This window comes from Apodemus sylvaticus, chromosome 5, assembly GCF_947179515.1.
Source record: "Apodemus sylvaticus chromosome 5, mApoSyl1.1, whole genome shotgun sequence".
Classification (NCBI taxonomy): Eukaryota; Metazoa; Chordata; class Mammalia; order Rodentia; family Muridae; genus Apodemus; species Apodemus sylvaticus.
Genome location: NC_067476.1, coordinates 110,393,733 through 110,421,118, shown reverse-complemented (window position 1 = coordinate 110,421,118; position 27,386 = coordinate 110,393,733). Strand labels below are relative to the sequence as shown.

The window sequence follows — 27,386 nt, the reverse complement described above, 5'->3', positions numbered from 1 at the left end:
GGATCTGAATGGGCCCCATGAATCCCTGATAAGCCAATGAGGACACTCGACACCATGCGCGTTTAGGGCCCCATGAGTGAAGGTGACAGTGAGACACTTCAGACACACCGGAATCACGATCACCTAGAGACCAGTGAACACTGGTGATGAGGCCACAGCCTGGCACAGCAGCTATGTAGCTATGGAATAGAAACCACGCAGTGCCGGGGGAACTGCCTGCAGCGGCTCAGCGAGCCAGGCTATCCAACTTCTCTGTAAAATGTCGTTGGAAACATTCATTTCTGGATGACTCAGTAATAAACACTACCTCAGCTGTCCCGGTGATGGCTGCTGGGCACGTTACTTCTCTCAGCTATCTCCCAATCCATGTACACGTCCTAGTTTAAAGAACGAATTGCTCCTGATATTTGCACAAACATTCCCATCACACTGCTATATACCATGTGCTCAGTAAACCAAATCTATAATTATTTATTTGAAAACAAAGAAGGTTGGACTTTTTTTAAAATAAAAAAAGACGACACATCCAGGTGAGGGGCAGAGTCCCCCAGGTGCTATCAGCAGCCAGCACTGGCTGGGGCCGGTCGGCCGGCAGGGACGTTCAGGTGGCAGACCGCTTTAGATCAAACCACACAGAGCGCTTCATTCCCTGCATGACCTTCACGTCTTGCCAGTCCAGTTTGGTATCGGGAACCTCAGGTTCTGGTTCCGGCTCCTTACTCAAGGCCCCATGTGGGGAGGCGACCACAATAGGCAGAGGCCCACATTCTTCCCGGAATTCCACCACGTGGAGACCCTTCTTATCGGCCAGATTTTGGTGGGTTTCCTGGAAAACAGCAAGTGGAGAACAGATTAGATTTGTGACGGACACCTGAAACTCAAAGGGTCAGGGCTTCTGTCAACCGGAAGGAGCCAGCATCAAGAGCCCTTAGAAGCTTGGGGAAGCGAAGTCATTATTTCACTTGATTTGGGAACTGTGTGTGGCCAGACTGGGAGGGTGTGTCCACACAGATTTACCTCAGCCTAATAGCAACACACCAAACTAAGATGGAAGAAGACCCATCTGCCAAAGTCCCAGGGTCATCAGCCAGCCTCACAGTTACAAACTATCCCCTCCATAAGCGGTGGGAGGGCCATGAGCCAGGCCCCACTAGAGAGCAACTCAGGGCCCCGTCTCTGGGAGGACACGACACTCTTTGCTTCCATGGCTACACCAGAGTAACTGCGCCACTCAAGGAATTTTTAAACAAATGCTTCATGGATTTCAAGTTTAAGCATCAACATTTAGAAAGTCAGTAATTACACTGTCCAATCATGAAAGCATACCTGGTCTACCGTTGTGTGAAAATGCCAAATGAGAAGAGAAAGTCCACTTGCTAGGTCAGCCCTATTTGTTGGATCTGGTGAAGCACCTAGAGGCCCTCCATTCCAGAGGCGCACAGTCAGCCTTTGTGCAGGGGGCACACTGACCTGAGCCAGCTGGAACTCTGACCATTAACAAGCAAGGATAAATTTCCTAACAGATGGGCGCCCTGGGCTGTCTAACTAGGCACAGGCCTGGCTTAGAATCCCTCTGCCTCACTTGCAGAGGTACTGAGGAGGCCACAACCCGGGACATAAACGGGCACTCGTGCCTTTCCACCCGGAAGGTTACCTGGCGGGCAAGCCCGTGGAAGAGGCCCCGGGTGAGGTTGAGCATGTTCATGGACCCAGAGACTTTCGCATACATGTCCTTGATGCCGATGAGGCGGCAGATGGTGATAATGGCCCGGTGGCAGCGGAGGCCGTAACCTGGAAGAAGATCAAAATGAAACACCCAACAAGTCTCCTCCAGCAAGTCTCATTCAGTCTGGGAATTTCATGTGGCTCTGACCTCTGCATTTATAGAAGAAATGTGTCTAAACCAACATTCTAAAAAAAAAAAAAAAACGGCAACACAAGCCACAAACTGAAGCCATATGATTTAAATTTCTTTCAGAGATGAATTAAAGTTGTTTTAAGCAATATCAATAGGTCCACAAATTATCATTTCAAAATGTACTTCATATAATATGAGGCTTTACGCTCTTCTTCATAGGAAATGTGGTGTGTATTGATTTAATCTCAGCAGCCACATACTAAGTCCATGGTCACTACTGGCTGGCAGCCTTTCTGTGGAACAAAGTGGGTCTAAGCAGGCATCTGTATGAACAACTGTAGCTGAGAAGCAGAAGGCACGTTCTAATGCATTAACACACTGATGTGAGTATTTTGTTTTATTTGTGGGGGTGACAGTGCTTTCTTTACCCCACAGCTCTAATAGAATTGTATTAGAAGCTCTGATACAAATTTTTAAATGTTTTAACTTCTCAGACCCAAATGTCTAGAGATTTGTAGAACTGGGGGATATATGAGACCATCTTTACTGTAGAGTCACAGGTGCCAAGTGAAGGAGAATGTGTCAGCATCTGGGGAGTGACTGTCACAGCCCCTCTGTGACAATCACAGAGGCAGATGAGCCATTTCTGCATGCCCAGTGCTTTGACAGAGACCTCATAGAAGATGGCGTTCAATGTGGCAGACGATCTAGAGACATAGCTTAGTGGTTCTATTGCCAGCTCTGTCAACTTGACACAAGCTACAGTTATCAGAGTGGCCGGAACCTCAGGTGACAAAATGCCTCCAGAAGATCAAGAAAGGTGACAAAAAGGGGCAGAGGGCCCGGCTGCTGCAGCCTCTCTGTGCTGGTCAGCAAACAGCGAGAGCTGCTTACCTCTGGGTTGTTTCTTCATCCGGATCTGTGTCCTTTTGAATCTTAGTGAAATATCATGGAATACTGAAGGTAAAAACAAGCACAAGAAGGGTCAGGCCCGGTCTGAACGGCACCACAGCGTCACAAGGCAACACATCCTGGCATTGGCCTGGCAGCACATGGGCCAAGGACGGTCAAAGTGGTCTCCAGGTTAGATCTTTTCACATTTTATGCATAACAGAGAACATAAAAACATCTTGTGACACAGTCTGCAATAGTTCCACTCCTGCAGACCTCGGGGGAAGTGCCCCACCCTCTCCCCCACTCACTTGTATGTCCTTCGTATCGTTCTATATAATACAAATAATGAATCGCTCGGTTCTTTGCCTAAAAAAAAGGGAGGAAAATATTTCTTATTTTGTTGGCTAGCTGGGAATGGCTGTACGTACTTTTAATCCTAGTACTCAGAAAGCAGGGTCAGGCAGATCTCTGGAAATTCAAGGCCAGCCTGGTTTACATACTGAGTTCTAGGACAACTAGGGCTATTTAGAGAGACCTCTCTCTCTTAAAAAAAAAATGTTTTTGTTGATTCAACCTTTGAGTTAGGGTTTTGCTGTGTATTTTCTCAAAGTCAAAGTCCTCTGCCACAGCCTCTCAAGTGCTGGGATTAAAGAGGAGTGCCGCCATGTTGCGCTTCTTCTTGGAGTTCAAAAACACCTTTTACAAAATATTATAAGCAATTCTACCTATATGAAAAATTTAATATTTAAAGCAACAACAACAACAACAACAACAAACCATAAGTACAATTGCACTGTTCCATATAGTGAACTTCCTGAGTGCCTCTTAGCAGCCTGTCAGAACATAAGCCTCCACAGCAGGCTTACCGCAGACAGCAATCACAGGTCTGTAACAGGCACATCAGAAATGGCTTCTTATGAACCTTTGACAGCAAGCCTCATGAGAAGGTTCTAGAACAAATTATTTTCTTATGGTTCCCAGGTCACATGCAAAGCTCATTATCTTTTACTAAAAATGAAAAAGAAAAATGTATGTAGCTAGATGTGGTAGTACACACGTGTGAACTGAGGAGGAGGACCTGGAGCTCAGGTGACAGCACGACCCTCTCTCAGACAATCAGAAAAAATAAGCACATACCTTTCTGAAAGCGTCGGCCCGGTCAGCAGCTTTCCCAATAGCAAAACCTTTCAAAGAGAAGGCAGAGATGTGGAGCCGGAAAGAGCTCAGCATATGCCACGCTTTCCACCTCAGTCCCAGTGTGGGCTCCTGCTGTCTCCAAGCGTCATCTTCCCGTCATCCACAGAAAAGCTGCTCCCTAACCAGCCAGCACAGGCCACAGGCCTTTACTGGTCTGTTTTAAACATCTGACTTTTGAATATGTCCATGAAATTCAACATTAGATGCACTGCACTGCCTTTAACCAATTTCTACTGAAGTGAAGTGAGCTTAGACTATTCATTTATTTATATATTTTGGCTTTCTGAAACAGGGTTTCTCTGTGTAGCCCTGGCTGTCCTGGAACTTACTCTGCTGCCCATGAACTCTGGCCTTGAACTCAGAGATCAGCCTGCCTCTGCCTCCAGAATGCTGGGATTAAAGGTGTGCACCATGCCTGGCTCTGAGCTATTAACTAATTTTATGTGTACGTTTGTGAGCATATGTCTGTGAACTACATGCATGCTGTCAGATCCCCTAGAACTGGAGCTACAAATGGTGTGAGCTGCCACACAGGAACTGAACTAAACACTAGTCTCTGAAAGAGCAGCAAATGCTCTTAACCCCGAGCTATCTTGACAGCCCCTGGACTCAAGTTTTAAAATTAAATATGTTCTAAGTCACTGGGCAAATGATTGTGAGCCCCTGGAGACAGACTACAGTGACAAGCAGGCGGGAAGGAAGTGCTGCTCCAGACAGCGGCGTGCTCTCGCTGGGACTGTGAAGCTGAGTCTAAGTTTTAATTTAGCCAGAGATGAGATCAGCGGTCCTTCGATCTGTGCTTATTTTAAATAAGGTTTTGCATAGGTTCTTGGAAAGCTCCTGGCATCTGCTGTCACTGCCAGTTACTGAATGTGAAGTTCAATAATTCTAAGTTTGTAAGTTATACAAAGGGAGGCATCATCTGTAAGACATGAAACATGCGAGACACCTGAGACCCAGCACAGAGAAATTGTATTTTCTAATTTTCAGATAAATAAAACAAACAAAACATAGATATCATAGAGAATAATATAAACGGACTTATTCACAGTTTTGAAACAGAGACTCTTTAAGCAAAGCACAACTGGAGATGATATAAGAGCCACAGATTTGCTATATAAAAGCTTACGGCATCTCTGGACTAACACTGTGAAGAAGGAAATTAAAACTAAGTCAAAGCATCTGAAAGGCAGTGGGCTGATATGTCTTCAACTTATAAAAAACTTATGCTAATCAGTTAGGAAAACAGCCACCACTTGATAAAAATTGGACCAAACACATGAGCTGACAAAGCTCAAAAGAAAATGGCATGATCAATAAACAAGCAAAACTGTGCCCACATTTCCTAGTTAAAGATGCACAAACCAAAACTAAGAGTCTGATGTTCACAGAGTGCTGTCAATCACTGAAGCCAGACAGTGTCACAGACAGGGGTATGATGGGAGCCCATCTCATGATCCTTATCAACAAATAACAGGGTAGCAACAAGTCTCCCCAATTCCCACACCAGCAAAAGTATAACAAACTAGGTTCACTGGGTTTTTGTAACATAGTGAAATTTTGGGTCTGTGAGCTCAAACCACAAAAAGATGTAATCAGCTGGGCGGTGGTGGTGCACGCCTGTAATCCCAGCACTCTGGGAGGCAGAGGCAGAGGCAGAGGCAGAGGCAGAGGCAGAGGCAGAGGCAGAGGCAGAGGCAGAGGCAGAGGCAGAGGCAGAGGCAGAGGCAGAGGCAGGCGGATTTCTGAGTCTGAGGCCAGCCTGGTCTATGGAGTGAGTTCTAGGACAGCCAGGGCTATACAGAGAAACCCTGTCTTAAGAACACCAAATCCAAAAAAACCAAAAAAATAAAAAATTAAAAAAAAAGATGTAATCAGGAGGAAAGATCAGGCCAGCAGCATGGGACTCTTTAGAGCAAGGCCAGGCCACACCCAAGCCACCACCAGCCATTCACCTGCAGCCCCGTTTCCGTTCCCAACAGCAACCAGGACACGGACTGACTTCTTTCTTCCCTCTTTTGCTGTCATATTGAAGACATTTCTTACCTGAAAGACAAAATGTCTCATCAACATTGCCTTAGGAAAATTCTGAAAGAGACCAGCCAGTGCAGTGAGACAAACAACAGACTTTCTCTGAACAAAAGCTCACGTAGCTGCCCCCTGGGTCATCTCCTCGGGAAGAGAATGGAAGACTTTCTCTTCCTATTTCACAGGCTTAGCTTAGCGGAAGACTCAACTAAGGTGTTTAAAGGGATTTGAAACTTATGCAACTCGAAGTGGCCTACTTTAATGAATATGCCACAGGAAAGAAAACACTGAGTAAAAATGGAATGGCTCATCCGTGAGTAGGAGACAGCCCTGCAACAGATGTTCCCCTATCTACATAAGGTGGTGACACAGCACATAAAAATAACTGCATAGCACGGGGCCGACGGGTAACAATCAGGCTTAATGGGAAACAGAAAAATTGGTAATGCTGCTTACGATGAACTACAGAAACAAATCTGCAGGTGGTTTCGTCTGGTTTAATCTGACCCATTTTAATGGCCAAGAACTATGAACTGTTAACTTTACCACGCCCAGGGCAGCAGCTACCCCCTAGCTCGTGATGCTCCTTTACCTTGAAGTGGAATTACAGGGAAAGGGAGAGCGAGCACATCACTCTTGTGGATAATCGTACAGAAAACTATCGACATAACAGAGGTTAGTTCAGACTCTGTCTTGGATAACAGCAGCAATACTGACGAGGCACCATGGCTGGCAGGACGGTACACGCATACTCAGCACAGCTCCAGCTCGGGTGACTGTTTCCAGGCTACATAACAGCAAGTGTGCAGCCCTAGAGAACGGCGACTCTCTCAGAGAGCTCTCGGAAAATTCACTTGTCAGGGATTCAGTTTCAAGGGCTGGTAAGAACCCAGAGCTCATTTCCCAGCAAAACTAGATAATCAGCTTCACACCAGTGACTCTGCTCCACCTCACCTGGGTCCCACAAACTGAGGGCTGGATATGACACGTTTCTAACTATGATAAACTGCTAACCCTTCCTCCTTGAACTTTAGGATGGAGGGATATACACATAAACTCCAAATCTGTTATTTAACAACAATGGAAGCCACCTTGTCATGAGATCTCAATATGGACCCCTGAAGGCAAACAGGACAGCCTGTACCAAGTAACATGAAGTTTCACTATTTCCTTACCCAGATTAGCTCTGCATTTTCTTCCTGGTCCTCCTGCCCCAGCCCCACTCCTTATATACCAGCTTCTTCATAGGCTTGGAATGGTGCTTAATTCCATGTTCCTACCTCAAGAATCCTGGAATCAAAGTCTTCATATGTTTCTACAAGAAGAAAAAGTATATGGATAAATGAGTCTGTAGTATTAATGTATAGAAGTATTTTTCAACATAGGCACCATCACAGATATTTTTCTTTGATGGGGTATTAATAAAGATTGAACCAGGGCCTTGTACTTGTTTGGTAAGCCCTCTACTAAGGAGCCACATACCCGGTCCCATCACAGACTCTAATGTTAGTAAGTCTCGGGTCCTCTGGTACCCCTCTCAAGGCCAAGTCCTGCCTCCCACCCCGCCGCCCATTCTCAGTAGATGGTTCTACCTCTGGATTCATGGCTGGATCACCCTCTGCCCTCCCACCTCCCCAGGGCTCCTCATCAGCTCGGAGTCCTTGACAGCTCCAGACCTTTGACCACCATTGGGTCAAGACACTGAAGCCTATCCCTTTCCAAACTCCCTAAGCTTCTCCCCATACTCCCTCCCCTCCATGCCCCCCCCCCCCAGTGCTCCTCTCTGGCCACACCCCGACTACAGGGCGTGTTGGGACAGAGGTCGAGGCACTGCACACTTAGGCATGCAAAACTCATGATTTCTAGTTCTACACACACACCCAGCTATGTGGTGGTCTTCCATCTCACTCTCCACACTCCATTTTCTAACTTCTTAAAGCATTTTTATCCTTTAACAATTCACACGTATATAATATTACTGTGGTAAGAATCACCCTCACTCTCCCCTTTACACTGAAACCCTTCTTCCCCAGCACATCTCTCTTCTGCTTTCCTGGCTTTCGCTTTCCTTAATAAGACAATAATAAACCATGAGTGTAACTTCCTGTTATAGAAAATTTCTATCCACTCTTCTTGGCTGTGTTTTCTGATACAGTTTGGTCAATAATGTGGTTTTATTCAAAGATGTCCAAACCCTTTTCATGAAAAAGAAAACCCTAAACAGGCAAATAAAATTATTTCAAAAGCCACCCTAGCACTGTCACAAAGGCAAGTAAGATGGGAACTCGGCTACCTCCATTGGGTCCCGGGTCTGGGGGGCCAATGCTGACACCCCCCCATGTGTTCCCACTCCAGCCACGTTCCCGTTTCACTTTGATCTTCCTCTTCCGGTCCCACTCTTCTCTCTGCTCAGCCATGTTGGCCTCCACCTTCTGCTGCTCTTCTTTGGTTCTCTGGCCAATGTTCTGCACAACTCCACTCTTTATAAGAGGAACATTCAAACCAGGCCACAGGAAACCAGAGCGCCCTGAAGATTTAAAAACATTCACAAATAAGAGTTTGAAGATTCATTTTTCTAGTATCAAAATGCCAAGCAAGAGATGAACAGTTAACCCAGGCTGGCAGAGCTCAACGTGACTGCTCTCAGCGTGTCACTTTGTGCCATCAAAATTGTAAATTTATGCGAGCTAAATCACTGTACTGCACCACCTAAGGAAAGACTCGTATCAGGACAAGGCACACCTGGACCTGGACAAGCATAGCCACTGAAAGGTCACTGCAAAAGCCTAAACAGCACTATCTAAGTGTTCAGGCTAGCACAGCTGGTAGAGAGGATATTTATTCTGTGTGGAGTCCACCAAACAAAGTCACTTTCTAAGGTCAATGTGGACTGACTTCCAAGACCGACTATTGGCCAAAACCAACAAATTTTAAGACAGTATATCCTATTTCCTTTTCTACTATGATAAAATACTCTGATGAAAACAACTTAAAGGAAGATTCTTTTTTTAAAAATTAATTTATTTATTATAGTTAAGCACACTGTAGCTGTCCTCAGACATACCAGAAGAAGGCATCAGATCTCATTACGGATAGTTATGAGCCACCATGTGGTTGCTAGGACTTGAACTCAGGACCTTCAGAAGAGCAGTCAGTGCTCTTAACCACTGAGCCATCTCTCCAGCCCTTAGAGAAAGATTTACGTTAACTCACAGAGTCAGGTTTCCCCGTCCATCACTGCAAGAAGTTAAGGATGCACCAAGTCACAGCCACAGTCAAGAGCAGACACAGTGTACTTTCTCCTTTTTTATACAGTCCAAGAACCAAACCCAGATAAGAGTGCCTCCTACTTTTAGGCTGAGTCTACCCACATCAATTGACATAATCAAGATAGCCCTCCACAAACATGGCACAGGCCAACTTGACCTAGACAATCTAAGACTCCTCCCAGGTAACTCTGGAGTATGTCAAGGTGACAATTCACCTCTGCACAGCACAAAGCATTAATTATCTTTATAAAGGCATTTAGATTTAAAAGCATTTAAAAGCATTTTGAAACATTAAAAGACATAAAGACACCAGATGGGGAGGCAACAGGATTACAGGCAACCGTAGTGCACTCAATATTCTCTCTATACAATCAAGGGCACTCAACGTTCTGAACAATCCCCACCTTTAAAACAACAACAACAACAAAAACTGGCAAGATATAGATGTCATTTTCTAATACTAAAAAATAAAGGTCAGCTCATTAGCTAGGTGTTCTGGTAGATGCCTGTAATCCTACTTCTAGACTAAGGCAGGAGGATTATGAGTTCAAGGCTTGCCCTGGGATATACAAAATAGGAGATTAGATGTTTTAAATGTAAGTTTACCTTCACCAATAATCTGGCCCCTGTTCAAATCCTTCTTCTTCTTCCTCTTTGTTCTTTTGCCTCTGCCTTTTCTTGCTCCAGCTCCAGTCTCTGCTAATGCACCTTTCCAGAGTTCTTCTGCAGTCACTACAATGAAACAGGTTTACTGTCTTAAATTCTGCATTTTAAAAGCAGAATGACCTACAGTCTCCTGTTGAATAGGATAGCCAGAAGAAGTTACTTCACGTACACTCTTGCGGTGACATTAGAAAAACAGCCAAGTCACTCTTTGTATACACACAGTCACGTTTGGAAAGCCCAGGAAGAGATGATACTATTACTCCTCACAAAAGACAGCTGACACTTGAGCCCCAGGTCTTTACCAGCAGGTTTGCCTGATGTTTGGTCAGCTGGGACTTAGGTTGTTGTTTCCCTGCTCTCTTGCTGCCACAGTAATCACTCTGTTGGAGGAATCAATAAGTATCTTTCTCTGTTGCTGTAATAAACCACTCTAGGAGAAGATCACCTTTATGTGGTTCACAGATCTAGCTCACAGTCATCACCGAGGGAGGCCAGGCAGGAATTTAAGTGACAAGTTGAAGCAGACACCATGGAGGAACACAGTTTGCTGGCTAGATGTCAACTTTGGGCTTATTCTGCTTTCGTACATAGTCCAGGACCTCCTACCTAGAGCTGGTGCCTCCCAGTGTGTGCAGCTACAATGACTAATGAATAACGCGGTCCCCACTGACTGTCCACATACAATCTGACTCTAGGTTTTCCTGAGATGGCTCTAGGCTATTTCAAACTAAGAAGACTAACTAGAACAACTTTCTTACATAACAGAATTAATGCTTCCTTTAGACAGTTTGCTCTGCCCTTCTACCAATATCTTAACATCAGTTTCTTTCAAACTAGATATGAAAGAACAGAATAAGTGAAACCATATCTCAGAGTTTCATAGCTAATCCCCATGTGTGTATGTTTCTTCTTGACTTCACATCAAGTCTTTTAATACACCTACACTATAGTACAGTATGTATGTTGATTTATTTCCATTTGTCAGTTTCAAAGGTCCCAACATCTATTTCAATTCTGAATCTCAAATCAATACTTGTACATGCCTAGATTTTTATGTTGATCCTTATTATATTTTATTAGTATTCAAATTTCATCTTTTCAATTCACCAACTATTTTAGAACTAATTTTATTCTATTACCAACCTATATAATAAAAAAAGTTGAAGCCAGGAATAGGAAGATGGCTTAGTTGGGAAGAAGACAGACAGCTTCTCCTTGACACAGCGACCACCTAGGAGATGCCACAAAAAAGGGCACCACTGTCTTTTTTTTTTCCTGGTATGGCTCTAGATCAGCAGGGTTCTGGGCCATGATCCAATACCATTTGGACCTCAGGTGCCCCAGATGAAGAGTCTTACATTTCCTAGACAAATACTGCTGAGCTATACTCCCCAGCATTCAAAGTAAATGTATAATCAATTGTACAATTGATGGTATATGAATAATTCTAGGGGGTATGTCAAGGAATGCTTTTATTTTAACAGGATATTATGAACTAACCACTAAAATTTTTATTTAAGAAAGAAGAAAAATGAAGGCACAAATACCTCCCACTTTCTGACTCCATGAAAAGAGAAGTTTATCATCCTACTTACGTTTGGTGAAGAAGCTGTAGGGTCTGTACTGCTGGCCCGTCCAGTTGCTGGGAGAGGAAATGCAACACTGTGCCTGCAGCGCATGGCTCAAGCTGGTCAAGCAGTAGTTGTGCCTTGTTTCCCTTGGTGACAAAGACCCTACAGGCAGACAGAATGAAACTGTGTTAGATGTCCCATGACTGTAGAGAAACACTGCTGGCACTGTTTCACACTAATATATATATATGTATATATATACATATATATATTACTCATAATCACTCTGATAAAAATAAGTCACTAAGGGCTGATGAGATGCTTGGACAGTTAGAGGCACCTGCTGCCAAGCCTGACAACCTGAGTTTGACCTCAGAGACACAAGTAATAGAAGGAGAGCCAACTCTACAAACTGCCCTCTGGCTTCCATGTACATGGTAGATTGTGTATCCAAACACACACACATACACACTTATCCACTCACACATGTAATTTTTAAAAAAATATTTAAATCACTAATATCTGGACCTTTAAGAATTGTATTTCGGGGCTCATTAGTTAAGAGCATGTACTGGTCTCCAAAAGAACCCAGGTCGGGTTCCCAGCGCCCCTTTCAGATGTCTCACAACCACCTAACTCTTCCTCCAGGAGAAACCATGCTTCTGGCCTCTAGGCACCTTCACATGTGTGTACAAACCTACCCTGCCTCCAGCCAAGGCACATAGACACAAAGAAATCTATCTTAAAACAAAATAACCTAAATGCCTATGCTAGTTACAGAAGCTGCACCTCCTCCTCACAATGGATGTGGCATCTCTCTGCAGTATCCACCAGCACATAGCCTACTGTGGGAGAACAGAGTCCTCTGCTGTGCACGGCAGGGAATGTGCGCTGATCCGCAAATGTCCCAGCAGAGGTGTGTCTACGAGTGGATCTTACATACCCCAGCAGCACATACAGGAAACTGTAACTACAGTTGCCTCTGGGGAGGAAACCTGATGTGTGTATAATGCGTTGGTAGTACCCCTAGTTGTCCACCCTCTCCCAGAACCTTACCTTGGCTGAGAGCTGTCTTCACTGCCAAAAAGGAAGTGGCTGCTACTGGAAAGGTGTGTAAAGAGAGCCGCCTCGACAGGAAATGACCTGAAGATCGGGAGGAAAAAGAGTATTTGTTTAAAGATACTTTCTACACGAGGTGGAGCATTTTAACCAGTAAGATATTGGCACCTACAGGACAGAAGGATAAAGACAATGAGTAAGCCACCTCTCGGCTAGACTACATTCATAGTGGGAACCGCGGCAGGGAAGGGGGTCTTAAAAGACAACATCCAAAATGAGGTAAAAAAATGTTTATTCATGATATGCATTCCTTTTATCCTTGTCTAGAAGCAGAGATAGGCTGATCCCTGTGAAGTCAAAGCCAACCTGGTCTACATAGTGAGTTCCAAGATAGCCAGGACTACACAATGAGAGCCTGTCTCCAAAAACACCTTTTTTTCCCCTTACAAGTTATATATCTAACAAGAGACTCATTTCTAGAAAATGCAAACAAGTTTTCCAAACCAATCATAAAATGTTAACCCAACTGAAAAATGAACACAAAGTGAAGTCTGTTAGTACAGGCTCACTGACTCAGCTATTAGAGAGGTTGAGACAGGAGGATGGACGTTCAAACCCAGCATGGGCAAGAGAGTGATTTCAACAACAGCCTGGGCAAGCTGTTGAGACATGTCTCAAAAAACAAAAATTTATTTCTTGTTTCTGTGATAAAATATCCATACATAAGCAACTTAAGGGAGAAAGGGTTTATTTGGGCTCACAGTCCCAGAGAGATACAGTCCATCTTGGAGGAGAAGTCATGGCAGCAAGCAAGGATGACATGATGGCAGAGCACCACCTCAAACCCAGGAAGCAGGTGACGAGGAATGAAGAGCAGGCTCTAACCCTTCATAGCCCACCTCCGCTGGCACACTACCTCCAGCACGGCTACATCTCCTAAGCATCTACAACCCCTCCAAACAGCTGCACATCTCCTAAGCATCTATAACCCTTCCAAACAGCTGCATGGGGTCCAAGACTTTTAACAGTAGAGTTTAAAGCTCAGTGATAGAGCACTTGCCTAGCATGCACAAGGTCATATCAAGTGTTTCCCTCTAATCTAAGAAGTTTGTGGTCAAGAACTACAATTGTGTTACACGCACACGAGGACAAAAGATTTGAGCAGATTTGAACATACACAAATGGCTAGTAATAAGCACATGGAAACGAGTCCATCAGAAATCAAACCCACAAAATTAGTACAGTCACAGCTTGGTTATCTGAACAGAACAGAGAATAACAAAGAGAGACTGAAGCCCCTACAGTGCTAGTGGAACTGTAAGTAGTACAGTACTTGGTAGTTCCTTGGTTAAACACAGAGCTATCACATCAATCAGCAATTCCACTCAGGAAATACACACAAGAGGTCGGGTATGGGCACAGACAGAAGCACAGCATCCAAATGTTTTAACATCAGTCTTAACAGCCAAAAGATGGAAACTGTTTAAATGTTCATCCGCCAATGAATGGATAAACAAAATGTGGTGTATTGACACAAGAATATTATTGGCTCACAAGCAACATGGGATTGGTATGACACGGCATGGATAAATCCTGACAACAATGCATTATTGGCAGACGCCAATCACAGAAACCAGATGCCCTGAACAGGCAAGCTATGGACAGATCGGCCCTGACACTAAAATGACAGCTAGTTAATCTAACAGACTGCAAGATTCTGTTAGTCTTTTAGTTTTGAGCTTCGCTGGCGGCACTCTGACTCGAAACAGGAATTGACATCACCCTATGAACCACAGGCGATGCTTGCTACATTCGCGCCTCCTCACAGAGTAGGCTCGAGCTGTTTGCCCAGCTGAAAACACACTGTCCAGTTCACTCCTTATAACCCCAAACCGCGCGACCAGAGAAGGAGAGAAGGCGCGCAAGGTCACACAGCTGGCCGGACCCGAATGGGATCAGGGGCCTGGCGACTTCTCGCTTTCCTAGAGCCTGGACTTCACAGACCGGAGGGAAAGACCTTTGATCGCGCGCGCTTTCAGTCCGGGTTCCAGCGCTCACCTGCCGGCACGCTACATAGTGCAGGGAGACAGCCCGCAGCGCGTACGGCCGCCGCCATACTGGAAACGGAGCAGCGACTCTGCCAGCCTTCGGAACTGCCTTCCTCACCGCCTGCACCGACGTTCTGCTACCGCGCCTCGTCAGACGTCCACCATCAGTGCAAAGAAATGTGCTGAGACTCAAAGGCTACCGTTCAGCAAACACCGGGGTCGAAAAACTGTCCGCATGGACAAACTGAGTCAGGCTCAGCTTCGGACGGCTTCTCAGGGGTCCTCGCGCTAGGACCCCAGGAAGGGGCGGAGCGGGGCGAGGGCAGGGCTAGTTCTGGGTTCTTTTTCTTTAGTAGTAGCCAAATCAATCTGATCCAACCAGTACCTGGTATGACATGTGGAGGTCAATTGTGCGGAACCGGGAAAGAGTCTGGGAACAGCAGGAGGATCCAGGGGGTGAATGAGACAGTTTGGGAAGTTCGTATCTAACCCCAGTAAAGGCCTAAAGTTTATTAAATATATGTTGCCTTTGACTTCAGAAGCATTTGTGTATTCATGGTAGAGGTTGTTCACACACAGTCTTGTTCCAGCCCTAGGCCACGGTTTTTACCTCACCTGCTCATGACTTTACACTATCCCTGCTTGCCCAAATAAGTCATATATGGGCTCCCCCTCTGAAACAGTAAGCCCCCAATAAACTATTTCTATGTTGCCCTGGTCATTGTCACGGCAATAGGAAGTAACACAGGGGTTTTCTCCATGTACCTTTCCTAGGGGCAGTGGTTGTCGGGCAAGCTGCATTTGGAACCTAATGTTTTGGTCATGACTTGAAACACCTGCAGATTCTAAGCGAGCTCAAAATTGCTTGTGAGAGTTCTTTGGCTACTTCGCAAGTCTTTTCAGCACAGGCTGGAAAGGCTTTAGTTCATTCAGTGAGAGTATCCATGAAGACCAATAGGCATTTGAACTACATCCTCCAAATCTGTCCCAGTGACCATGTCTGAAGCGCATACCATGCAGCCCCTGCGAATTCAGGAGCAGACTGGAAGAATACTTTTCCTGAGAAGAGGTGATTGTATGTTTCTCCTGACCTTGTCCAACCAAGTATCATAGAGCTCCTTTTTAAGCATCCACTGACTACTCGGGGAACATAGTTGAGGGTTTATGCAGCCATCCTTCAGGATTACAGAGAAGCCCTTTCACAGTTGCCTTTTCCTCTGTCTTAGGAGCAGTCTGAAGCTTTAAAGGGATCCATCAGACTGACAGAGGGGAAAGGGTCAACAAAAATTAGCAGAGCTGAGACCCTGGCAGTCTAGTAACATAATTTATTCCCTCCATTGACAAGTGAGCCACTCCTTTAATGTCCCCTGTAGCAGACATAGCAAAACTGGAGAGTTTCTGGATGGCATTCATGAGAGATTAAAAACCTGTGGTCAATATTTAATGGATTGCTCTTGAAGTTCAGTAAACCTCTTTCTTTCTGGATAGCAGCATGACCATGTAACATCAGGAAGGTATGTATTTACTCAGTAGAATTTACTTCTTTGCCAATTCTAGGTACTTTTAAAGAAAAACAGATATTGGAGAGGTCTACTTGTTAGCCAAAGAGATCAAGTTTTTAGGAAGGGGTGTACAGATAATAATGGGAAATCAAAGCGTCATTATCAGTCCCTGGAGATACTGGAGTCATCTTAGGTTTCAGGGTCCAGTTATTCAGAAAGATATGCTATGGACTATCTGTGACCATCCAATGGCCAAATGAGGATTGTCATCAACCCTGCTTTTTGGTAATACATAGTTGAAAGAGTCCATCCCTTTTAGAAGCCCCAATGTTGGGGCTTTCTTAAGCCTATCAAAAGATTATTCCTTAGTCACTCAATTATAAATGGTATTGACTTGGGATCCTCATTTAGTTCCTCATGCCTGGCCTGGCTATTTCTTTAAATACTGTAATCCATATTCTGCAGTATCCAGTTAGTTCCAGAAAAGCCCAAACCTGTCTTTTAGTTCAGAGAGGGGGCAAATCCAGTTATCATAGGGCCAAATGAAAGTTGCCTTTTTTTTTTTTTTTTTTTTGACTCATGAATTGAGACGTTTCCCTAGAAATTTTGCGTCCTTTTTGAGTTTCAAAGAGGCCAGGTAGGATGGTGCATAGCTTAAAGCCCAGTTCTTTGAAGGCAGAGACAGGTGGATGTCTGAGTTTGAAGCCAACCTGTTTTACATAGTTCAGGAAACACACACACACACACACACAAATGGACTGAGCTACAAAGTTTAAAGTCTATAGTCTGTTGTTTGGTTGGTATCCTGTGAAGCAGTAGAAAGGAGGTTAGCCTCATACAGGATACAGAGTTGAGTGTAAATTCTCCAAGGTGCAACCAAATCTGGGATTAAACTTACGCCACGGCCACCCGCCACGAACTCTTGATGGAAAACCGCAACAGGTATGTTTATGGACTCATGCATATGGGGCAGTCCACTGAAAGAGACTAAGAACCGGGAACCTTGGCTTTCGGAAAAGATAGGCACGTTGGCAAACCGGAAACGACCTAGAAATCGGATTTGTGCTGTTTAGGGTCCTCTCCAGCTGCACTGCTCAGGTCTGCCTTCTCTGGACAGCTGGGCTCCCGGTTTCAGAGAGCACACAAAGCCTGATCCTATCGGTTTCAGCACCACAGATCTGGAGTGCAACCTTGTGCAGGATTTTACGCGTCATCTTACAGCGCGCTGGCCGTCGATACTTCTGGGAAGTGTAGTTCAAACAAAGGGAACACATTGATTGGAGCTCAGAGGCCGAAGATCTTGGCGCAGGCGCACTGCCTTCCCGACCAGAGGCGGTGAGGTGTTCGCAGGTTCCCGTCACTCTTACCGAAGGTGAGGGTTGCGGGTCTAGGTCTTCGAGAAGCCCCGTGGGCGAGGTGGCGGAGAGACGGGGACTCTGGGCACTTGGGGGAGGGCTAGTAGGCGTGGCCTGCGTGGATGGAGAGTCTTCCTGTCTGGTGTGTGTGTCAGTTCCGAGGAACCGGCACGGTTACCAGTGTCCTTATAGGGTACGTTTACTGTATGTCAGAATCCTGTACTTTCAAGTTGGAGGTCCCGGTATTCCTTTCGTTCCTTCTTTCCATGATGGGTGCTTCGTGAATGTGGATGGTACCAGCCCTGAACCTAGGAGCACCCACTCCATTCTCACCTAGTCCCCTAGAAAACGTCTCACGTTGTGTCTTTCCCTCGTCTTGAGCCTGCACAGGAATGTCCTGTTGTGAGAATAGGTTGTTCCTGGAGGATCCCAGATTTGGGGTGAAGAAAACCTCAAAGGAAGTTGCAAATGGCTTTAGGCAGTTTTGAGATACTGACTGGAGTGCACTGTTGAGGAATAGTGGGAAATAACGGTGAAGGGACTACTGCGGCCAGACAAGACCCACAGTATCAGGGTAAGACCCACTAAGCAGGATATTTTGTCTCAAATGAGGTCAACATAAACATTTTGGGAAACAATTCTAGAGGCTGACATTCTGACCACCATTAAGTCGAACTAGAACAACTTAGTTCCAACCACCAGTAACCATCAGATGTCTAAAAGTCCGTATGATGACCAATTGTCTATAACTCCATTGAAGTTGTTGGCAGTTTACCAGTGATCTTTTCCCTCGTGTTTTTCACATTTGAGATACAATCTTACTTTGTAGCCTTACCTGGTGGTAAGCCTCAGCCTTCCACATGCTAGCATTACAGGTGTATGTCTCCATACTTCTGCTTTCCATGAACTTTCAGTCCTGCGAATCAAGCTTCCCAAAAACGCTGGGATGTGTTGTAGGTAAAGCTCTGCTTAACTTTATGGCTGTGGTTCAATGAAAGTAAATTATGACAGAATTAAAAGCCTCCAGGCAGACTTCCCCCAGTTCCACCTCAGCCGTTTACAAGCCTGGATTTCTTAATTGCTGAGAAATAGTGCCTCTCTTACTGATGTATGAAAATGGAACTAAATTATCTTTATAAAAAGCACTCAGCACAGAGCGGCATGAGAGCAAGCACTCAACAGTACTAGTTACAGTGGTGTTTGGTAGCACTGCACTGTGTGTCTAGCCGCTAGGCAATCAATTATTTCATCAAGTTTTCTGTCATAGATGCTTAGGAGAGTCCATATTTTAGTTGCATTATTTAAAGATTAAATAGGATACATGTAATGTGCTTAGGAAGCTGGCTGGCAGACAACCTTTAATAAAGATGGTGCGTTGGTAATGGTTAATTAAAAGCTTTGTAACTATTCTCTCATATTTCTTAAATAAATTCTAGAAGAGAATTGGCCAGTCCAAGAATGTCTGTGTTTGAAGGCTCTTGTCCCAGTGGTCTTCCTAAAGTACATATCTAATGAACACCCAACTATGCTGAAATCGCTGCTTGCCCAAAGCACCTTGTGATGTACTTTGGCCTCTGCTGGCTTCTCCAGGTTCACGTTCTCTCCAGGGTTGCTCACAACTGACTTTGTCCTATCTAATTTCAGTAGTAATTCTGGATGTGATAAAGATCTGCCTCTTGTCTATTCAAGACTCGAGGTCCTCCCTGCCTATGATGTTGTTCCTCCCTCATATCAAAACTGTAGGTTCCAGTTGTGCCTAGAACGCTGTTGCATGTCTCCCTCAACCTTTCCTGCCTGGGCTATGGCAGTGCTGATTGCAAGCACACACCGCCACACCCACCAGTCTTTCATTAGCCTTCATTGTGAGAGAGTGAGATCCAGTTAGCTAACTTAAGCAAAGGGAGGTCGAACAGGGTAAGAGTCTTCTGGAAATCCAACAGTAAAGCTGCAACCAGACTCACTAATCCCATCTGGAAGCACCCGTGAGCACCAGCACTACACCACTAATGGAGACGCATCCATTGGTTCTGTCTCCCGGGGACTCTGCTCCTCTGGTCCCCATGACTACTCAGTACCTCCTCATAGCTTTTTGACACATCTCCTGCATATTGTCCCAACATTTTAAAATTCATGTTCACAAAGAAGCCTGTCATTTTTTTCATACCAGATCATATCTGACATAGTTTTTGTCAACTAAATACAAACTTAGGCACACTTGGGAAGAGAGACTCTCAACTGAGTTGCCTCCATCGGCCTGTTAACATGTTTGTGTGGGACACCTTCTGAATTGCCAATTGATACAGGCAGGCCTAGCCCACTGTGGAAAATATCATCCCTGGGAAGGTAGGCCTGGGGTGTACAAGCAGCTGAGCCAGCCAGGAAGCAGTGCTTCTACATGGTCTCTGTTTTGGTTCTGCCTCCAGGTTCCCACCAAGGCTTCCCTTGGTAATGTACTGTCGTCTGTGAGCCACATGGACCTGTTCTTCCCTGAGTTGCTTTTGTTCAGTGTTTCATCAGAGCAGGAGAAAGCAAACCAGGATGTGCCTAGTTACTCACTGCCCAGCTGGGATATGGTCCGTCTGGTTCTGGAAGTGAGGTGGACAGTCTTACAGTGTCAGATGGATACTTCATTAGCTGGAGCTATAAATGGGATGCTATAGGACTTGTTTGTCTTCTCCATATAGTTGTTTCTAAAGTTCCTTAGGGTTTTTGCTCAGTAAGTATTCAGGGCAGTATTAAATGTAAATATATAAATATCATATGAATCTCACTGTGTCCTGACTCCTGGGAGCAGAACTCAGTGTGCTGTGGCTTTAATATCCATAGCTTTTGTTCCAACTCCAGACTGAACATGGAGTGCTCTTGGCCTCGTTTTGTTTACTCTTTGTGAGGTGATGGGGATGAGACAGCTACTTTGCTCACTGGTATATGGAGGGGCCTTGCCACATGGGTCAGGACCCCAGAAATGGTCATTCTCATATCTTTTCTCCCCACACTTTTTCCTCACTAGGACTCTTGTCCTTCCGTACCAGAGCAGCGTAGGAGGGAATGGCTGCTGTATCTCCACCTACCAAATGTCAGGTGAGGTGGACTTGTTTAGTTTCCAAAAGACTATTAGTTGCCAAAATGTAGTCACTTTCTTTATGCCGAGTGTCTTCTTTCATAATCCTCCGTTCCTAGCTCAGTGGAAAGACTCCAAAGCAAGATGACCTTCAGTTCCTTGAGCCAGTGCTGACCAGCCTATGACCAAGCACAAAACACCTGCAGCTGTTGGTCTAGGTGATCTTCCAAAAGCTGACAGAACAGGTCACCTGGAGGATTCTGGGACCAGTGGTTCTGTCCTGGCTGTCCCTTTGGTGCAGCCAGTTATGGACTGAGAGTCAGCCCCATACATCAAAGATTGCTGGGTTAGGCTGGAGCATGTGCTGCATGCTATAGCACACTCAGAGTTAGACTCTGTCTCAAGAGAAACAAAACAGACAACAAGAAAGAAAAGGGTTGTAAGGGGGAGTCTGGTTGTATTTTCAGGCATCGGTGACATTTGAAGACGTGGCTGTGACTTTCACAGAGGACGAGTGGCAGCGTCTAGTACCTGTGCAGAGGGCACTCTACAAGGCCGTGATGCTGGAGAACTATGAGAACCTCACCTCACTGGGTGAGGAAGCTCCTGGAGGAGTCAGAACGTGTCCTGAATGAGTGTGGGGCGCACGAGCCGCAGATCGCTACCCACCTGAGTTCAGAGCCACCTGACAGACAAAAGAACCAAAGGAGATGGCTTTGGGTGCCTAGCTGGTGAGCCTAGCCCTGGATAGATGGGCTGCCCTGGTGTTCGCAGCACTGGGTAACCACAGGCTCCCTTGTTCAGCAACCTGTTCCATAAAATAGACGGCAATCTAGAGGACAGAGCAGAGTCTGTATTGTATGTGTAGATCTGGTTTTCCAGAGGCGGCAAGTATAAGCATTAATATGTCCAGGTCTTCTGACATGACAACAGGTAATGTCCTTAGTTCCATCTGGTAGATCAAGGAGCCATCTTGGTGAGAGGAGATATTGATCCCTTCATGGAAGCCAGAGGAAGAAGCTACAAAGATGTGCCCAAGTGAAAAGGAGAAGGGTTATTAGAGATATGCTTGATTTTTGAATATTAGTTTTAATGACAATCCTATAGATACCTATAAATGGCACTCTGTAATTATACTTATGTGACTAGGGGGGAATTAAGAGCTGTTGTTGATGTCAGCTATTAGTGAAGTAAAGTGAAGTCTCCAGAAGTCATAAGGAACTCTCAGACGTTTCCAGTTAAGAGACTGAAGTTAAGCACAGTGGTGTGTACCTGTAGTCTCAGCCACTCTGGAACCTGGAGTACACAGATATGGAAACAAGCTAAGACAGCAGATAATGGTGAAATTCACACTGCATATTTATATTAAAAAAACAAATACTGGGCTGAGGGTGTAGCTAAGTGGTACTGTGTTTTTCTAGCATGTACAAGGCCTTCTGCTTAATACCTATACACACACACACACACACACACACACACACACACACACATACACACACATACCTGTATTAGCTTAAATAGCCCAAGCCATATCCTAAACAGAACAGAATGTTCATTTGGCACTGAAGAACATCCTGAGCTTTAGAGAGTGAAATATTAAGACAGTATGGAATCCCTGAGATTAGAGACCAGAAGTACCAGGAAGGGAGGAGAATGGCCAGTCAGGAGAGAACTAGCAGACAGCAGACAGAGGCTTCTCAAGCAGTGGAAGAAAGTACCTGCCTCCCAGGGCAGAGCACTGTGCACAGGGAGCTCAGGTGTTTCCAGGCCTGGGATGTAACTTTGTTTATATGGCTATGGGCATGACTGCTTCTGGAGACTGATACAAGGAATGTAATAAGATTACTAATTCATACAGCTCACAGGGACACATTTATCATAGTATTGTATAGTCGTTAAAACATTGTAGAAAATCTGTGCTAATTAATATTTTAAATTTGTTATCTGAAAAGAACTTCAGTTTACAAGTCAGTATTTCATTATCCAGTTTTTTAAAGGTCTTAAAACATTTCATTGCTTTTTTTCTTTATTTATTTTGGGGTGGGGCATACATAGGCCACAGCTTGTGTGTGAAGGTCAAAGGACAACTCTCAGGAGTTGCTTCCTTGCATTTACCATGTGGGTTCTGGGGAGACAGCCCAGTTTAGCAGACTTGGTGCACCCACTAAACCATCTTGCGGCCCCATTATCTAGTTGTTAACAGAATCACATGTAAGGTCTTTCTGCATCAACATGAAATTAATAGGAAGCATGACAGGCATGACAGGTGATTGTTTTTCTTTTTACTTGCACAGAACTCTAATTTTCCTACAATGAACACAATTGACGTGTTTCAATAAAAGCATTATACTAAAGATGAGCAAACAAGATTGAGTCCCTCTAGCTTTTTTAGTCAAGATAATTCCTTTTTTTTTCTTTTCTTTCTTTTTTTTTTTTTTTTTTTAATACTTCCCTCTTGAGCCAAGGGCCTCTGTCCTGCCAGTGTCCAGGGGAAAGTGCCAGTGCCATTGGAAAGCTTTCATTAGCTGCTTATAAACTGAGGTGGCTTCTGTGGGCACTGCCCTGGTGCCTGTGTCTGTTCCTTTCAAGAGCTCCAGTGCTGACCTTCCCTCAGGTGTTTGGGTCTGTACTCTGCATTTCTGGAAGAGTCTAGACTTAGAGGCCAGGGTTAAATTTTGGAATGCTTAGACACTTGCATCCCAGCAGCCACCTGCCTTTCTTTTCCTCCATGAGCAGGGCTTCCGGTTCCTCGACCTGATGTAATTCTTCAGTTCAAGAGAAGGGGAGAGCCCTGGATGCGGGGTCTTCATGGATCTGAGGAGAAAGCATGGCCAGAGAGTGTCTCTCTAGGTAAGCAGGTTTGAACAGAAATGGACAGGATTGTGTTTGCTTCTGTTGTCTGGGTCAGAGGAGTGTTAGGAGTCACTTTTGCTCAAATGCAGGTTGTCTGTTTGCATGTTCGTTTCCTGTCACTCACTGGTTCTCTTTCCCCTTCTACACGGTCAAGTGTTATTTATCTGTATTCACCAACTTGTTTCTCAGAACTTTGACCTTGCCTGCGTACACTTCTGATATTTTTCTTGGTCACCCAGCTCTCTCCTCAGCCTGCCCTAATAAGCTATTGGCCCCAATCCCAGCGCCATTCTCCTGTATCCTGAGAAGTCTGCTGCAGGCTCCTCCTCTATTTCCAAGCCTTTGGCTTAAGCTGTGCCATGATCAGGCATTACCTTTATGTCTGTTGTAGCATCTCTCTCCTCTGTCATGTCTCCTAGTCCAGGGAAGAAACTGCATCCATTTTTTCTTTGTTGCAGACTTGGAAACTAAGCCTGGGATCCTAGATGCTTCAGAAGGCACACTGAGAGAAATCTCTAGAAAGCAAAGTTCTCTATGCCCTAAACGTCAAATCCAAACACTAACAGGTGGGTTGGAAGTAGAGAAGAAAAGTCCCAAAGCAAAGACTCGCAAAAAGCCCCTTTCCTTGGATAAAAGCTTGCAGCAAAGGTCAGCATCCAAGAAAACCCTCACTAAACACCAAGACCAGGAGTGCAGCGAGTGTGGCAAGGCCTTCTTTGACCATTCGTCCCTCACCCGCCACCAGAGGACTCACACTGGAGAGAAGCCCTATGACTGTCCCGAGTGTGGGAAGGCCTTCAGCCACAGGAGCAGTCTCAGTAGGCATCTGATGTTCCACACTGGAGAGAGCCCGTACGAGTGCAGCGCATGTGGCAAGGCCTTCTTTGACCACTCATCCTTAACCGTGCACCAGCGCATTCACACAGGGGAGAAGCCGTTTAAATGCAGTGACTGCGGCAAGGCCTTCTTCGACCGCTCATCCCTTACTCGCCACCAGAGAATCCACACTGGAGAGAGTCCCTATGAATGCCAGCAGTGCGGGAAAGCCTTCAGCCAGAAGAGCATCCTCACCCGTCACCTGCTGGTCCACACTGGCAGGAAGCCTTACGAATGCAGTGACTGCGGGAAAGCGTACTGTGGCGTCACCTCCCTAAAACGACACCAGAAGGTGCACACCGGGGAGCCCCGCTATCAGTGTGAGTGTGGCAAAGCTTTCTTTGACCGCTCTTCTCTGACACAGCACCAGAAGATACACACTGGAGACAAGCCACATGAGTGCAGCGAGTGTGGGAAAGCCTTCAGCCAGAGATGCCGGCTCACAAGACATCAGAGAGTTCATACGGGGGAGAAACCCTTTGAGTGCAGCGTGTGCGGCAAAGAGTTCAGCTCCAAGTCCTCAGTTATTCAACATCAGAGGCGTTACGCCAAACAAGGGATAGACTGAAAGAGGAAGCATGAGTCAGGCACTGGGCTTTCCTACGAGCTTGGAAGGTTTCCCTGTCATCTACAAATCCAGCGTTTGTTCATTCTGCCAACTCTGGCCACTGTCTTCTGCCCGACCTCTGCTCCAGGGTCTGAGTAAACGGTGTACCTCCTGTGCTACAGAACTAACCTGGAGTGCAGAAACTACGCCATGAATCTCCACATTTAAAATTCTGCACAGAGGCTGTGCATAGCTCAGATAGATAGATAGAGGCTGGCTAGCTACTTGCCTAGCATGCATGAGGAGATGCAGTTTGATTCCCAAGCACTGCAAAAGAAAGTTGGAGAGCCTGTCAGACAACAGGATAGATGTTAGGAGAGGAATCTGCAGACATAGTGAGAATAGGCCTGTTAGCCTGCACTGTAGGCTATTACAGTTGGAGAATGTCACAATTATGGGAGACTATTACAGTTGGAGAATGTCACAATTATGGGAGAATACCATTTTCTCCAGGAGTTTCTATAGCTCATAGTCCTTCTGAGGCTTTTTGGCACACAGACCTGTTCTCTTGTGCCCCAGTATTTAGTCCTCCTATACTAGTAGTAGTGGTAGCACTTACTAAGCACTTATCTTGGGGTAAACTCTCAGTGGTGAATTGTAAAAGGGCTAGATTGATTGATCCTCTCACTAAATCTGTGAAACAGGGTCCTTTTGCTATCTGAATTTCACAGAGGAGCACACTGAAGTTTAGAAAAATTAAGTAATATAGTCTAGGGGACACAAGGTGAAGCCAGGTGTCTTAGTTATTTTTCTATTGCTGTTCAGAGACATGATAGCCAAGGCAACTTAGAAAGTATTTGCAGGACTTGCTTACAGTTCCAGGGGGGTGAGTCTGTGACCGTCACTGAGGGAGCATGGCGGCAGGCAGGCACAGTGTTGAAGCGGTAGCTGAGAACTTACATCTGATTTATAAGCAGTAGGTCAAGAGATAGGGAGAGACAGACAGACAGACTGGTCTTGACACACTGGTCTTGGCAAGGGCTTTTGAAACTTTGAAGTCCACCCCCAGTGATACACCTCTTCCAAAAAAAGCCACACCTCCTGATCCTTTCTAAACATTCCAGCAGTGGGAACCAAACATTCAAATAAGTCTATGAGCCTGTGGGGGCCATTCTCATTCAAACCACCACTCAAGGATATGATCAACAACCAATCCTCACACTGAAATAGGCCTTGTTGTTATCTGAATTTCACAGAGGAGCTTACTGAAGTTTAGAGAGATTAAGTAAAATACCCTACATGACACGAGGTGAAACTAGGTCTTCAATATGAATCTGCCTTTAGTATTTCTATTATAGATCATGCTCTAAAATTTTGTCTTATAATTGGCATACCTGAACTTCTTAGCTACATTGTCAGCATTTGGAGGTATTATTTAATAGGTCTGTCTGTCTTATAGTGTTCCTTGCAAATATTAGGTGATCAATAAAATGTTTATCTAAATGAATACCAAAGTTTCTCTATTCAGAACCTGCTTAGTCTACCTTCTTTCTCTTGGAATTTTCAGAGTCCAGCCTCTTAACATACTAGTCATCACTTCCAAGTTCTTTTGTTTGTTTGTTTGTTTGTTTGTTGTTTTTTGTTTTTTGGATTTTTTTTTCAAGACAGGGTTTCTCTGTATAGCCTTGGCTGTCCTGGAACTCACTCTGTAGACCAGGCTGGCCTCGAACTCAGAAATCTGCCTGCCTCTGCCTCCCTGAGTGCTGGGATTACAGGCGTGTGCCACCATTGCCTGGCCCATTTCCAAGTTCTATTTCTTCCTTCTTCATTGCTCATGGTACAGTAACAAGCCTCCTAAATAAACAGAGACCTGTGACTCTCATCTGGTGTGTATGAGTGTCCATTCAATCTGTACTGTTTAGGCCTGTCACATCACCATGAATAAGAAAGGAAATGCTAAAGGATCCTTTTTTATCAGCTAGGTGCCATTCTGATCACTTCTACTTGAGCCAGAATCCACACTTGAAGGCTAAAGACACAGACAGGCACCTTGATATTTGGATGACACTAGAAATCACTATCAAAGTTACATTCTGCACACAACTTAGCTGAGTCTTTCCACATGACCCCGTTATTCTAGACCTAAAATAGCTCTCTATTGAATGAAATATCTCTGGATATTTAACATCTTCATCAATGTATTCACCCATCACCAAACTTTAGTTCCTGAGTACCCAAATGTATCTATTTTGCTGGCAAAGCCCTGTATTTTATTGTACTAAAGGTCAGGTATGAGACAACCTTGACTTTGGGAGTCTGTATTCCCTTTTTGCAAGGTAAGGCCTGGAAATGGGCTTGTGTATTCCAGTAGATCAAGGTGGGTTTCTCTTGGAACAAAGAGGAGCTTAAATTGCCAAACAGTCCTGTCCCATGCTACTAAACAAATTCATTTTGTTCTCTTGAAGCAGAGGAGTGTCAGGGAATAAATTCTTTGTGTATTTTGTATAATAAGTAGCTTGAAGAAAATTATCACAGGATCTGTGTGTAGATAATACCTAATGTTTTGTAATGTCGAGTAATAAAATAAAGGGGACTAGTGACA

General features: G+C 44.9%; 2 protein-coding genes across 5 annotated transcripts; one reads left to right on the top strand and one right to left on the bottom strand.

The window, feature by feature from the left end:
* Positions 1 to 447: 447 nt before the first annotated feature.
* Positions 448 to 14,756, bottom strand: Mrps5 (mitochondrial ribosomal protein S5). Its single transcript, XM_052183557.1, has 12 exons — positions 14,601 to 14,756; positions 12,540 to 12,626; positions 11,508 to 11,645; positions 9,853 to 9,978; positions 8,271 to 8,504; positions 7,258 to 7,292; positions 5,905 to 5,995; positions 3,890 to 3,936; positions 3,061 to 3,118; positions 2,753 to 2,815; positions 1,655 to 1,791; positions 448 to 826 (listed from the first exon to the last, which is right to left on the bottom strand). Exons 1-12 carry the CDS (start codon positions 14,656 to 14,658, stop codon positions 602 to 604), a joined length of 1,299 nt encoding a protein of 432 aa, XP_052039517.1. The 5' UTR covers positions 14,659 to 14,756; the 3' UTR covers positions 448 to 601.
* Positions 14,757 to 17,296: 2,540 nt separating this feature from the next.
* Znf2 (zinc finger protein 2) lies at positions 17,297 to 26,677 on the top strand. 4 transcript variants are annotated; one of them, XM_052183558.1, is made up of 5 exons: positions 17,297 to 17,464; positions 20,458 to 20,528; positions 20,976 to 21,102; positions 23,245 to 23,358; positions 23,820 to 26,677. In XM_052183558.1, the coding sequence occupies exons 2-5, from the start codon at positions 20,496 to 20,498 to the stop codon at positions 24,803 to 24,805; spliced, it is 1,260 nt and encodes a 419-aa protein (XP_052039518.1). In that variant the 5' UTR covers positions 17,297 to 17,464; positions 20,458 to 20,495; the 3' UTR covers positions 24,806 to 26,677. The 4 variants fall into 4 exon arrangements, with proteins under 4 accessions (XP_052039518.1, XP_052039519.1, XP_052039521.1 ...); XM_052183559.1 differs by lacking the exon at positions 20,458 to 20,528 and having other exon boundaries at positions 17,298 to 17,464; XM_052183561.1 differs by lacking the exons at positions 20,458 to 20,528; positions 20,976 to 21,102 and having other exon boundaries at positions 17,298 to 17,464.
* The last annotated feature ends 709 nt before the right edge of the window (positions 26,678 to 27,386 follow it).